Here is a 13802-nt window from a genome sequence, read left to right as displayed (position 1 = left end):
ATTGGATATGACTAGATTAGGGGAGAAAATTGGGGGGGGGATCGGAGGAAAAGAGAAAGAAAAGAGACTTGATTACTGATGCGCAGTGTTGTTTTCACACCAATAATATATTTTGCAATTATGGCCAAAAAGTTTAACCCTGGTCTCATCAGATCATACTTCTCACACGCTTTACACAGACTTGATGTGTGTTTTTACTACATATAGCTAAGCTTGGATGTTTTTCCTGCCACCCTACCCTACAGCCCAGATATATGAAGAATACGAGAGATTATTGTCACATGTAGTACACTATCGGTACTTGCCAGAAATTCATGCAGCTCCTTTGTTGTTGCTGTAGGCCTTCTGGCAACCTTCCAAACCATTTTTTGGGGGGATGTCTAGGTTTTGCTAATGTTGTCCCATATTTTATTCACTTGTTGATGACCGTCTTTACTGTGTTTTATGGTATATAATGCCTTGAAATTTTCTCCCACTTTAACGCATCAAATTTCTGCCCGTCAATCATCCTCTCTTTAATGCTGGTCCCTGCTCCTGATGGTGGAGGACGAGGCTGCTCCACGCCCCCTCCGACACGTGCACAGCAATCGAACATCTTATCACCTACACTTGACGAGTGCAGTTCAGTACAGCGCTGTGTACGGAGAGCCACACCCTCTACCGCACTCCTTTCCCATCTCCATGCAGGCGCCACCAACCAGCCAGCAGAGGTCGTAATCACACTAGTCTGAGAGAGAGACCCCGTCCGGCTTAATCCCGGCCCTATCTGAACAACAGGCCAATCGTTGTTCATGTGGCCGCTCAGCCTCAGACGGCAGGCAGAGCCGAGATTCGATACGATGTATTCGAGATCTCAGGTCTGGTGAACAGCGTGTGTTTTTACCGCTGCGCCACCTGAGCGGCCGCCTTGAAATTTTTTGTACCCTTCTCCTGACTGATACCTTGTAACAATTAGCTCTCTTTGATGCTTTGTAAGCTCTTTGTGTCCGATGACTTTTGCTGTTAGATGCAAGTAAGTAAATGTGAAGAAAATTCTTACTATAAGTGGACTTTATACGGGGTTAATCAGAGTCACATTAATGTATGGCAGGTTTTACTGACTACTATTTAACATTAGTTTAAATGTGATTAATTCTGAGGACGTGCACAATTATGCAACCACATTATATTAGTTTAAGCAGTATGCATTGTCTTTGTTTATGTACATTTTTTTAATATCTCATTTTGAACTAGTCTTTGATATAATACAAATACCGTGTACAGTGAACCTTTTATAAATAAATAACTAAGGTTCTTACATGAACAAATTTTATTTTGGGTCACAATCTTTACTGTTTTCTCATAGATCTGTTTTCTGTCTTTTTTTATCTCAGCTCCATCCAACCGGAAGCCAGGGGATGCTCTGATCATCTCAGACATTAAGAAGGGCAGCGTGGCACACAGGTAACCTATTTTATCTCCGAATTACTGCCATGTGTGATTTAAAGTGGTAAATAGACTCCTTTGGATAGCTGGTTCTTATTTTATATGTTTTATTATTAGAACTATATTAAGAAATAGCATCAGGTTTACATTGGGCCATTTTAACATTAACATCGTAATGTTTATGTACTAACTGATTAACACACATACATGTACCAGATCAGTTTGTACCAGTACTATAAGCAGGCAGCCATACGTATGTTAACCAATCAGTCGGACATCCAGGACAGCAGGTCTGCTGATCTAATGTTAGTGATACATACAATATTTGGTTTCATTGATGACAGAAACGGTAGTTACTCGTTACACAAGATTCATCAGTTCACAAATTTAATGTAAACACAGTCATGGACAATTTTGTGTCTATAGTTTACCTCACTTGCATGTTTTTGGACTGTGGGAGGAAACCGGAGCTCCCGGAGAAAACCCACGCAGACACAGGGGGAACATGCAAACTCCACACATAAAGGACCCGGACCTCCCACCTGGGAATCGAAACCCAGGACCGTCTAGCTCTAAGGCAGCAGTGTTACCCACCGAGCCACCGTGCTGCCCAATATACATAAAAATACACCAGCACATTATTATGGAACCGCTCTGGGACAGTGGATTGCCCCAGTGCTGACCCCACTTGTAAATCCATGTTATGCATGGGGTGCGCCACTTGGTGGGGTTGGGGTGCCACAGACGGCCAGAGCAGCCTGTTATATGCTGCGCTATCCCTGTTCTATCCATTGACTTCATTATGGACTGCAGATGTTTTTGTATCTTTTACTTATTACTTGTGATGATCACTGTTTCTTAGTGATTTTTTTTGCCACAATATTGTTCTACCCTGGTTAAAACAATTTGCACCTGGGTTCTGTTCCATTCTTGCAGGTGCAGTCTTTGGCTTAAAAATATGTGATTGTAAATATCATTCATTTTACACCAAAACTACTTTCAGTGTTGCTTAAAAGCTTGAATAGAATAGAATGCCTTTATTTGTCATAAAAACATATACAGGCGTACAGTACAAAGTCATTCGTTTTTTCGCATATTCCAGCTTGTTTGGAAGCTGGGGTCAGAGCGCAGGGTGCTACCCACTAGGCTACCACTGTCCCATTTTGTGGTTCAGCTGACCATAGGACCCATTTTTAATCCAAGTTCCTGTAACATCTTTACGTGTTCTTGTTTGGTTCTGGGTAGCTGAAAAGGCTTTCCTTTGGCACACCTTCCAAACTGTTTTTCTTTTATCAAGATTTGGTACCTTCAAAATGCTGCAAATCTTTAATTATGATCCCTGAATCATCATCCTGACATACATGTAAGGGATCTAGTGCCATCTGGAAACTCTGTATGCAAGGCAGTAATACATACTGGACAGGATTCCAGTGTATTTTGGGATACTGCATACTTACCTGTTTAGTCGCTCTTTGAAACCTAGGGCCAGTTTAGAACAGCCAGTTCACTTTCTATCTGGTTTGGTAGTGGAAGAAAACCATAAATAAATAAAGAAAAAACCCACATATGTGTTTAAACTAAAAGCAGGGTTCAGACCAAGGTCCCCAGAATTCATATTTCTGTGAGACACCCACTCAACTAGCTGGTCCACAGAGCAGATCAGTACATCTGGCAGATCACTTACTTACACGAGCACTCTAAGCTCTGATGGCGTCATCCATTCGGCTCCAGTCAGATCTGTGCTGATTTGCGGTGCGGATGAGTTCGCCGAAGCGTGCCAGCACACACCAGGAGCAAGAGTAGATGGTTTAAAGGTTATCAGGCTGGTTTAATTAAAGGTGCTAAAGCGTAAAACATTACAACAAGTGGCTGGTTACATCTGATGACCCATTCACAGATCCAGAAAGGTCATCCCTCACACTAGTACTAATTACAAACTGTGATGCAAAGAAGGAGAAATTTAAAAAAGGAGCAGAACTAGGTTCATTGTAACAAAGATATAGCTTGCTACTGAGATCCCTCCTCATGGCTTATTTCTTATACAACAGTCATGATCTAATTTGCTGATTTGTTTCATACAACATAAAACAAAAATGAGTACACCCCTGATAAATATCACTTAAATGTTAAATGTTTTAAAATAGTATTGTATTAAAATGACAAAGTTCATAATAATGTGAATAATAGGATACAGGCTGTTATTTAAAAAATCCATTGTAAAAAACATGGAACAAAGGTGAGCTGCAATTTCCATTAAAGCCTAACCACTTAAGCCCTGGTACACCACTACACAATCTATTTATTGCTGTTTGACTGCTTGTCTGTTTGTTGGGCAAAACAAGCTGTTAACACCAACATTTTCTGAATTTTGGGTTCATATGCATCGTGTGTAATCCATTATGGCTCCACATGGCAAGACATTGTCTGTAAAAGTATGAAACCAAACACGGTGGAACCTCAATTTAACAGACCTCCAATTAACGGATTTCGGATTAACAGACAAAATCTGGAAAACCAATTGTCCAGTCCGATTGTTTAAAATTCCCCCAAGAAGCGTATCAAGACCAGTAGTTCAGTAATTGCCCACTAGCCGACACACGTCTCTCTGTTTACATGAGTGATAGGCTTTATTTTGTCGGGAGGCTCATTTCATTCTTGCCTTTTTTTTGGTTCTACAACCCCAAATCAGAAAAACACAGAGTTTCTTACATTTACTTGAACTTTTATTTCATTGCAGACAGAATGAACCTGAGATATAATCCCTTGCCCATGTGGTTATATTAGCTGTTGTTGAGTGGCGGTTCTTGATGCAGTGCTGTCTGAGGGATAGAAGATCACGGGTGTTCAGCTTAAGCTTGCGCCCTTGGCCTTTACGCACTAAAATTCCTCCCGATTCCTTGAATCATTTAATGATATTATGCACTGTAGAGGGAGAAATATGCAAATCCTTTCCCATCTTTCTTTGAGGTACATTGTTTTTAAACATTTCAATAATTTTCTCACACATTTGTTGACAAACTGGAGATCCTCTGATCATCTTTGCTCATCAAAGATGCTGCTTTTGTACCAAACCATGATTACAATCACCTGTTGACATCAGCTGTTTGGATTTAGATTATTATTTTGTTTTTTCACCTCATTACTAGCTCTAAATTGTCCACGTCCCAAATTTTTTTGGAATGTGTTGCAGGCCTGAAATGCAGGAATGGAGGTATGGTAACAAATGAAATGAAGTTGACCAGATAAAACCTGAAATATCTCAGGTTCAAACTGTCTGCAGTCAAAGTAAATGTAAGGAACACTGCATTTTTATTTTATCTGCATTTTACATACTGTCCCAACCTTTTCTGATTTGGGGTTGTAGTTCTAGTGCTAGGTTATGCACCAGCGCTGCTCCAGTAGCTTCCAGCAGTGCTTCAAATTCAGAATAATAGTCTCCACTATAAAAAAATCTCTTCCACCATACAAGGTAAATGAAATTTCTCCCCAGTAGTACAGCACACCAATTTTAATGTTTATTTACAGGTTTTACATTACATATTTACATGTCTATTTACGTTGTTCATTTTACTGTTTATAGGCATGTAATATGTGCATGTTTAGCACTTTTGTTGATCTTAGTGCTGTGTTTTTGTATATTTTTGCACCCCCCGGAAAGAAACTGTTTCAAGCAATCGCATTTTACAGACCAGTGCTCCCCCTTTTAGTCCGTTAAATTGAGGTTCCATTGTATTAACATTTCACAAAAATCAACAACATTGGTGGTGGCACGGTGGCTAAGTGGGTAGCACTGTTGCCTCACAGCAAGAAGGTCCTGGCTTCGATCCCCAGGTGGGGCGGTCCGGGTCCTTTCTGTGTGGAGTTTGCATGTTCTCCCCGTGTCTGTGTGGGTTTCTTCCGGGTGCTCCGGTTTCCTCCAACAGTCCAGAGACATGCAAGTGAGGTGAATTGGAGATATCAAATTCTCCATGACTGTGTTCGATATAACCTTGTGTAATGAGTAACTACCATTTCTGTCATGAATGTAACCAAAGTGTGAAAAACATGATGTTAAAATCCTAAAAAAAACAAACAACATTGGTAAGCTACTAAACATGAGCTGAAACACAGTGGCAGCTTATATTAGGATGTACCAGACAAGCCACACTACAAGTAATTTAAGGAGCAGCAGTTGTCTCTGAAAAATAACAAAATGTGCAGTTCAATATTTACACAATCCTTCACTGAAAAACAGACAGGCCAGTGCTTCCGGCTTATCTACAGAAATTTACCTCTCTCTGAGCGCTCAGACAGTACACTAAACTTTATATGAAATCAACCTCTGTGCACCACGTCCAAGAAAAACAAAGTTTGCTAAAGATTGTGGGAAGAATACTGATGAATGTTGGCAGAACTTTCTCAGGTCAGATGAAACTAAGAAACCTGTTTGACTGCATAGTACAAAGTAAACTGAACTGAAACATTGTGTGTTAGTATAGGGGTTGTATGAGTTCAGAGGGTGTAGGGACATTTATAGATGGCATCATGTATGCTACTGTGTACACCATGATACTAAACATTCCAACATGACAATGATGCTGAACACACTGCACAAAGTATACAGTTTTAATATAGTTTTTAAATGAGAGTGAAAACCATCACATTGCCAATGTCACATGAGCTAAATCCTATAGAACAGCTGAAAGAAGAGCTGCAAAAATCTGTAAAAATGGCAGACTCGAATCTCAACTCTGCTACCGGGCGGCTGGGCGTCATCTAGCAGGCACAATTAGCAGCGCCTGCAGCAGACACAAATTGGCCATCATGCCTGCTGGGTGGGGAAATGACCGGACCAAGTAGGTGGGGTCTTCAAACGCTGTGCAAGGACCCTGGTTAGCACATAGAGGTGCCTGTGCAGAAGCACGAACGTAAAGAAGGGGTCCGCTAAGACTTTGCACGCATCGTAGGGCACCTGAGCAGCAATATACCATCCTCAATCGCAATCGGGGATCCACAGAAGCGGAAGACAAATAGACTACGCTAAATCGGGAGAAAAAGGGAGAAAATGCATAAATAAAATAGAAGAAAAATGGCAGGCTTGAGCTCTTCATTATAGTCTACACTTACACCTTTCTGTTTAAATAAATAAATTGCCCTAATCATTCTGGGTTTTTTTCTTCTTGTCAAACTCTATTGTCAAATTCCAATGAAACCATTTAAGATTTCCAAACATTTTAGTGATGTTAAACAGGTATGTATTTGCTTCTGTTGTATACTGTAGTTCCATGTGTTTTCTATATAATTACCAGCTAACAAGAAAAAGGTTAGGTGTAAGCAGCGAGGTTATTTAATGTGACAGAAAGTCTGGTGCTGTGATTATTGGCCTATTTGGATTTGTCTCATTAAAGCACCTCGTTTCTGTATGCCTCAGATTGTGCTCTCATGCTGTTAGATAGAACCATATAGGACATTAGGATCTGTCTGCCTGCCGATGTGATTACATGTAAATGGAAGCTAGCTGTTCTTAGCTTGTTGATTATGAGGAAATTAATGTGCTGCGCGATAAGCCAATGATTGTTCTGATCCTCCTCTGAACCCCCCCCCCCCCCCCTTTCCCCCATCCTTTGCACCTGATTTGGATAATATAATTTCCCCATGCATTTACTCTAGACATCTGCCAACATTTTCACTGGACAAGGAGAGACATGGCTCACACTCAGCTACTTCAACATGCATGAAGCCATTGGTTACATCTTTCATCAGTAGTGGAATCATCCATGTATGGATGACCTGGCTACTCCTTTCATAATTTTTTTTGCTCCTGCAATTCATCTAGTTGTTCCAGCTAGTTGTTTTCAGTACATGCTGATGGGACTGGCCAGCTAAACAGTTAAGCTAGCTAACTAGCTTTGATAGGGCAATGTTAGATGTTACATAACAGTTCTTCTAACTATCTATCCATCCATCCATTCATCCATCCAACTGTCTATCCAACTACTTATCCATTCATCCATCCATCTATCCATCCATCTATCCATTCATCCATCCAACTATCTATCCATCCATTCATCCATCCATCTATCCGTCCATCCATCCGTCCATCCATCCAACTATATATATCCATCTATCCATCCATCCATCCAACTATATAATGTATATCCATCCATCCAACTGTCTATCTATCTATCCATCCATCCATCCAACTAAAAATCATCCATCCAACTGTCTATCTACCCATCCATCCATCCAACTACTGTATATAACCATCCATCCATCCAACTATATATCCATTTATTCATCCATGCAACTATCTATCCATCATCCATCCATCCAACTATATATCCATCCATCCATCCATCTATCTATCCATCTCTTCATCCATGCATCATTCCACCAACTATATATCCATCCATCCATCCATCCATCCTTCCAACCAACTATCTTTCCATCCATCCATCAATCCAACTATCTATTCATCTATCCATCCAACTATCTATTTATTTATCCATCCATCCAACTATCTTTCTATCCATCCATATATCCATCCATCCATCTATCCATCCAACTGTCTATTTATCCATCCATCCATCCAACTATCTTTCCATCCATCCATCCATCCAGCTATCTATTCATTTATACATCCAACTACAGTATATATCCATCTATCCATCCAACTATCTATTTATTTATCCATCCATCCAACTATCTTTCTATCCATCCATATATCCATCCATCCATCTATCCATCCAACTATCTTTCCATCCATCCATCCAACTATCTATTCATTTATACATCCAACTATATATCCATCCATTCATCCATCCACCTACTGACTGAAATAAAGGGCATTAACATGGATATTAAGATTATCTAAGTAAAATGATTATGTATAATATGACCCAATGGTAAAATAAAATGAAAAGGTCCAAACACTAAGCTATGGGAAACACCTACATTTACAAGTTAATTCTGTACCAAATGATGACTAAAATCCACACAAGGCAGTTGGTCAGACAGAAGGTGGAACTAAAAACCTAAAAGTAATGGGATTAAATCATACTTCTGTTAAGATTCCATATTTCTGTGAAGTGTTTATAATCTTATTTTCTGACACAGGACAGGGACTCTGGAGCTGGGGGACAAGCTCCTGGCCATCGACAATATCCGTCTGGACAACTGCTCCATGGAGGATGCTGTACAGATCCTGCAGCAGTGTGAGGAATTGGTCAAGCTTAAAATCCGCAAGGACGAGGACAACTCAGGTACCCCTGGGCCTTGTAACACACACACACACACCATGAACCCACAATTACACAATAACCTACTTCTGTATACATAAATTGTGTATCAAATAGATATAACTAGAGATTAACACAGGTGTGCATTGTTTAAACTCATCCGTCATCCATTCATTCTAAAATTCTTCTGTATCTTGACCCTCTGCCTATTGCTGCGCAACAATGCCCCCAGTCCCCACCCCCATGCCCCCCCCCACCCCCACACTAATCTCTAACACTATTACCATTGTTCACATAGAGGAAAATTAGTTCAATCAGCCCAATTAAATGCTCACTGGCTTCATTTCACCAATTAAATCTCCCTAGAGTACTTTCTTTCCGCTAAGAGTGGGGCTCAGCATTTATGCACAGACTACCAAATAAAAAGAATGATTTTAATGTGATGGATTAGCTTGATAAAAAGGATAAAGTCGTGTATTAAAGGCAAGAGTTGATTAATATGAGTATTTGACCCTTTTGGTTTTCTTTTAGTCCTGACTGTTTTGAAAGGATCAAGGACTAAAACGCATGATTAATATGATTTGTTTTAAAGACACTTTCTAAAGCCTTGAGCTTTTGAACACCCATTTTTTAATCATATTTAAAAACCTGTTGTCATTATCTCCAGCTTCCAATTTTATATGTATTATACGATTTTAAATGAGAGTTCTAGTTTAGTTTTTAATAGGGCTGCTCAGGTGGCGCAGCGATAAAACACGCTAGTACACCAGAGCTGACATTTCGAACACATCGGTTCGACTCAGCTCTGCCATCCGGCTGGGCTGGGCGCCTACATGAACAACTATTGGCTGATAGGGACCTCATGCAATTATGACCTCTGCTGGCTGATTGATGGCGCCTGCACAGAGTTGAGGGATAATGCGATCAGGGTGTGGCTCTCCGTGCACAAGGCTGATCCGCATATGAACTCGCCTCCTGTGACAAGATGCAGTAGGCTACTGCACACATGTCGGAGGGGGCGTGTGTCAGTCTCGCTCTTCTCGATTAGGGCGGGGGTCAGCACCAGTGGAGAGGAAAATTGGACATGCTAAAAATCTGGAGAAAAAGAGGAGAAAATGCATAAAAAATAAATACATAAAAAAAGTTAAAAACCGTGGGCACAAAAATGTTTTAATGCAGCGATTTTAAACTTTTGCCTTAATGATGCCATAGATAAATAATTTATTAAAGGCTTTTAAGCTAATTACTTCATCAAACAGCCTAAATTATAATGTTTTACCTATTTTCACTGAAAAATCTTTTGCTTTTATTTTATTTACAACCAGGTATGAATAAATCAGTACTACCAGCCTGCTTTTATTTTATTATTATTCACCAGGGCTCTAACTGCTGTGAAGGATTTCACAACTTGGGCTTGATTTAATTTATTTCTATTCAGGTAGCTTTATTTATGTAGTGCTTTTAACAGTAGACAGGAGGTCTGTCATTACCTTGACCATGCCAGAGGTTACATAGCAGACAAAAACTTCCTAAAATGAATAAGTGAGTGTGTCCTATTTTTATTAACTGTAAAATCTGCTTGTAGGATGGGATTTAACTTAATGGGATTTAATTAAAAACAAATTAGAGGCTTAACATGACTACACCAAGAATAACATTATTTTAAACAGTTTATGAAAATGTGACAATTTTGTTTTGAGTATAGATAGAAGATAAGTTGGCAGGTGAGTAGGTAGGTAGGCAGGTAGTTAAGTAGGTTGGTAGGTAGGCAGGGAGGGCGGTAGGTAGGTAAGTAGGTAGGTTGGAAGTGCGGCGGTCAGTAGGTGAATGGATAGATAGATGGATGGATGGATTGATGGACAGACGGATGGATGGACGGACGGACGGACAGACAGATAGATATATCTATATAGTTATAAAGATGGATCGATGTATGGATCGATTAATGGATAAATTGATAAATGGATAGGTTGATTAATGGATAGATAGATTAATGGATGGATTGATGGAAGGATTAGATAGATAGATAGATGGATGGATGGATGGATGGATGGATGGATGGATGGATGGATGGATAGATTAATAGATAGATAAATAGATAGATAGATTAATGGATGGATAAATGGATATATAGATTGATGGTTGGATGGATGGATGGATCGATGTTGTAACTAAAGTAATAAACTGTTTACTCAGTGTCCTTCACAAAAGCTTTCTGAATGTAATATGAATAATTTATTCACATAACCAGAGTTAAAAACATGCAACACAAAAATAAAAAAGGCTGAGTATCTTATCTACAGTGTCTAATGACTTTTGGATGTAATAAATTAGATAAAGAGGGCTTTTGTAAATGTCTTACTGTAAGAAATGTATTTTCTTTAATGAAGGACGAGAGCTTTGAACATTTTTACCCTGCTCTTAAGTGAGGCCAATGTGTGTATTATGATTTGATGTTGAGGTTTGAATAGTGTAACAAGGTTTGTAGAGGTTTACTTTCTATAGCTGCAGTAATGAATCATTAACACCTAATCTATAATTTATAAATCCCAGAGCTATGAAAGCCTAATGTCTTGATATATGACCACATACAGCCAAAAATCAAGCAAGTGTAAGTTTATTTGGTTCTCACATTCTAACTGTCAATGAGCAATGTATTTTGCTAACAGATGATTATTCAGCCATTATGACGTTCACTGGAATTAATCTTCTTAGAGTAGATAAACAGAATAACATGATTTCTTTGCTGGCTTATTCTTTTGTAGCTCAGATACCATATTATTAATAACACATTGTTATCCATAACAGTTTTATTTTAGAAGATAATAATAATGTAACGCATATTTATCCAAAACAAAATAGAGGCCCCAATGTGTCACCATGCGGGACTCTGGCAAGTTTGACTCATTTTTCTATGGCTGTCGGTATGATTTAAACCATTAACTCACAATATCTTTGAACTCGTAGGATCTTTTTGTACAGCAAAATATCCTAATCTACAGTATCAACTGCATGGGCGGCACGGTGGCTTAGTGGGTAGCACTGTCGCCTCACAACAAGAAGGTCCTGGGTTTGATTCCCAGGTGGGGCGGTTCGGGTCCTTTCTGTGCGGAGTTTGCATGTTCTCCCCGTGTCCGCGTGGGTTTCCTCTGGGTGCTCCGGTTTCCTCCCACAGTCCAAAAACATGCCACCAGGCTAACTGGAAACACTGAATTGTCCTATAGATACCTAGCCGCTAGATGCACAAATCAGTGCATTGTAGTGCCGGTCCCAAGCCCGGATAAAATAGGGAGGGTTGTGTCAGGAAGGGCAGCTGAGAAGGTAGGTTGGTAGGTAGGCAGGGAGGGAGAGCGGTAGGAAGGTAGCTAAGTAGGTGGGTTGGGAGGGCGGTGGTCAGTAGGTGAATGGATGGATGGATGGATGGATGGATAACAACAGTGCCTGAGTTCTAGGCGTTTGAATCCCAAACTGGTCTCACAAATACAAAAGGTTCATGTCATTCTGTAAACCTAGCTGTTGGGGGATGCATATCAGTGCCCCCTTATAAATAGAAGTGTTGTGTCAGGAAGGACATCAGGCGGTTAAATGATCTGCTGTGGCGACCCTTAATGGGAGCAGTCGCATGGAATTAGAAACAGCAATTCATGAACAAATTACTGATAGTGATTCACAGTAGGTTTATGAGGTACTAATGACGCAGTTACATGATTATGTCACTAATATAAAACAAACCGGTCCTAATACTCAACCTTGAGAAACTGCTCAAGAAGATCTTGATTTTACCCCTTTGTTGGAATAAGTATTGCCCATATTAATGTTCATATTTATAAAAAGGAAATCTCTTCTATTAAAGGTTTTACTACAGTAAGCCCTTCTGAATCTTGTGAACAGATTTAGTTCTAAAACATTTTTTTCTACAATTAAATGAGGCATCAGCCACTGTGTGCTGATCATTGTTAGCTCTGGCCTTTTTATTCAGGAAAGAAAGAGAATAGGGTAACAAGGTCTCCTTGTCAGTTCATTTTTCAGTAGCTGCAGTAATGATTCATCACAAAGCTCCAGCATGGCATTTGGAGACGTCATCAGGCTCAATAACTGTAGAGATAGTAATCAAGTGGCTGTTTTACCCCCTTCTTTTTCATGATTCCATAAACAGAATGAGACTCCTAATGCGCCAGACTCGCTAACGCAATAAATGAACATGATCTTCCTGCCACCATGCGGAGAAAAGACACAGGTCCCGCTGTGCCTTTTCTGATTTTAGAACTGAAGTTGGAGTCTGGGGGTGCTCAGAGCTTTCCCTGCTTCATTAGTCTAGTGTACAGGCTGCAAGATAAAGTGACTCAGGGGGGCCTGCGAGCTCGCTATATTTTTCTTTCCTTCCTTCCTTCCTGTTCGATCTGGACCAGTCCTAATTCACAGGTTGGCAATTGACCTTTGCGATCGAATAAAGCTGTTTGTGTGCTCATAAGCTCCCGTGGAGAAGAGTCTGTTTTTACTTTTTGCCTTCTTAAATCTCATATCACGCAAACACAAGTTCCAGAAATTGTAGTTTTGCCAAAAGCTGAGAAAACTTTTATTGCACTGTCAGTACTAGATCCGGGCTGCTAGCCAAAATCACTTTAATCAGGGGTGCTGACAGGTAATTCCCTTGAAAAGTTAATTTGGTGTTTTGTTAATACTTTCGGGCGGCACGGTGGCTCGGTGGGTAGCACTGTCGCCTCACTGCAAGAAGGTCCTGGGTTTGATTCCTTGGTTAATTGGAGACACTCTATAGGTGAATAGATGTGTGTCTGTGTGTGTGTGTGTGTGTGTGTGTATGTATGTGTGTCTGCCCTGCGATGGACTCGCACCCCGTCTAGGGTGTTACTGTATGCCTTGCGCCCATTGAAAAGCTGGGATAGGCTCCAGCACCCCCATCGACCCTGTTTGGATAAGCAGTTAAGAAAGTGAGTGAGTGGGCCGCTCAGGTGGCGCAGCGGTAAAAACACATCATATCGAATCTCAGCTCTGCCTGCCGGCTAAGGCTGAGCGGCCACATGAACAACGATTGGCCTGTTGTTCAGATATGGGCGGTACTAAGACGGATGGGGTCTCTCTCTCATGACTGGTGCAATTACGACCTCTGCTGGCTGATTGATGGCGCCTGCACAGAGATGA

The 13802-nt window shown here is 40.4% G+C and overlaps 1 protein-coding gene across 2 annotated transcripts in view; it reads left to right on the top strand.

Moving 5' to 3' along the window:
• grip1 (glutamate receptor interacting protein 1) overlaps positions 1–13802 on the top strand; it is a 371696-nt gene that overhangs the window by 321860 nt on the left and 36034 nt on the right. For both annotated transcript variants that reach the window (XM_063006172.1, XM_063006163.1), the window contains exons 15-16: positions 1374–1443; positions 8521–8666. In XM_063006172.1, coding sequence (XP_062862242.1) covers positions 1374–1443; positions 8521–8666 — 216 coding nt within the window. The remainder of the gene's footprint in view (positions 1–1373; positions 1444–8520; positions 8667–13802) is intronic.

Source organism: Trichomycterus rosablanca, chromosome 1, assembly GCF_030014385.1.
Source record: "Trichomycterus rosablanca isolate fTriRos1 chromosome 1, fTriRos1.hap1, whole genome shotgun sequence".
Lineage (NCBI taxonomy): Eukaryota > Metazoa > Chordata > Actinopteri > Siluriformes > Trichomycteridae > Trichomycterus > Trichomycterus rosablanca.
Note: the sequence above shows the minus strand (reverse complement) of the source record. Positions and strands in the feature narration are given on the sequence as shown.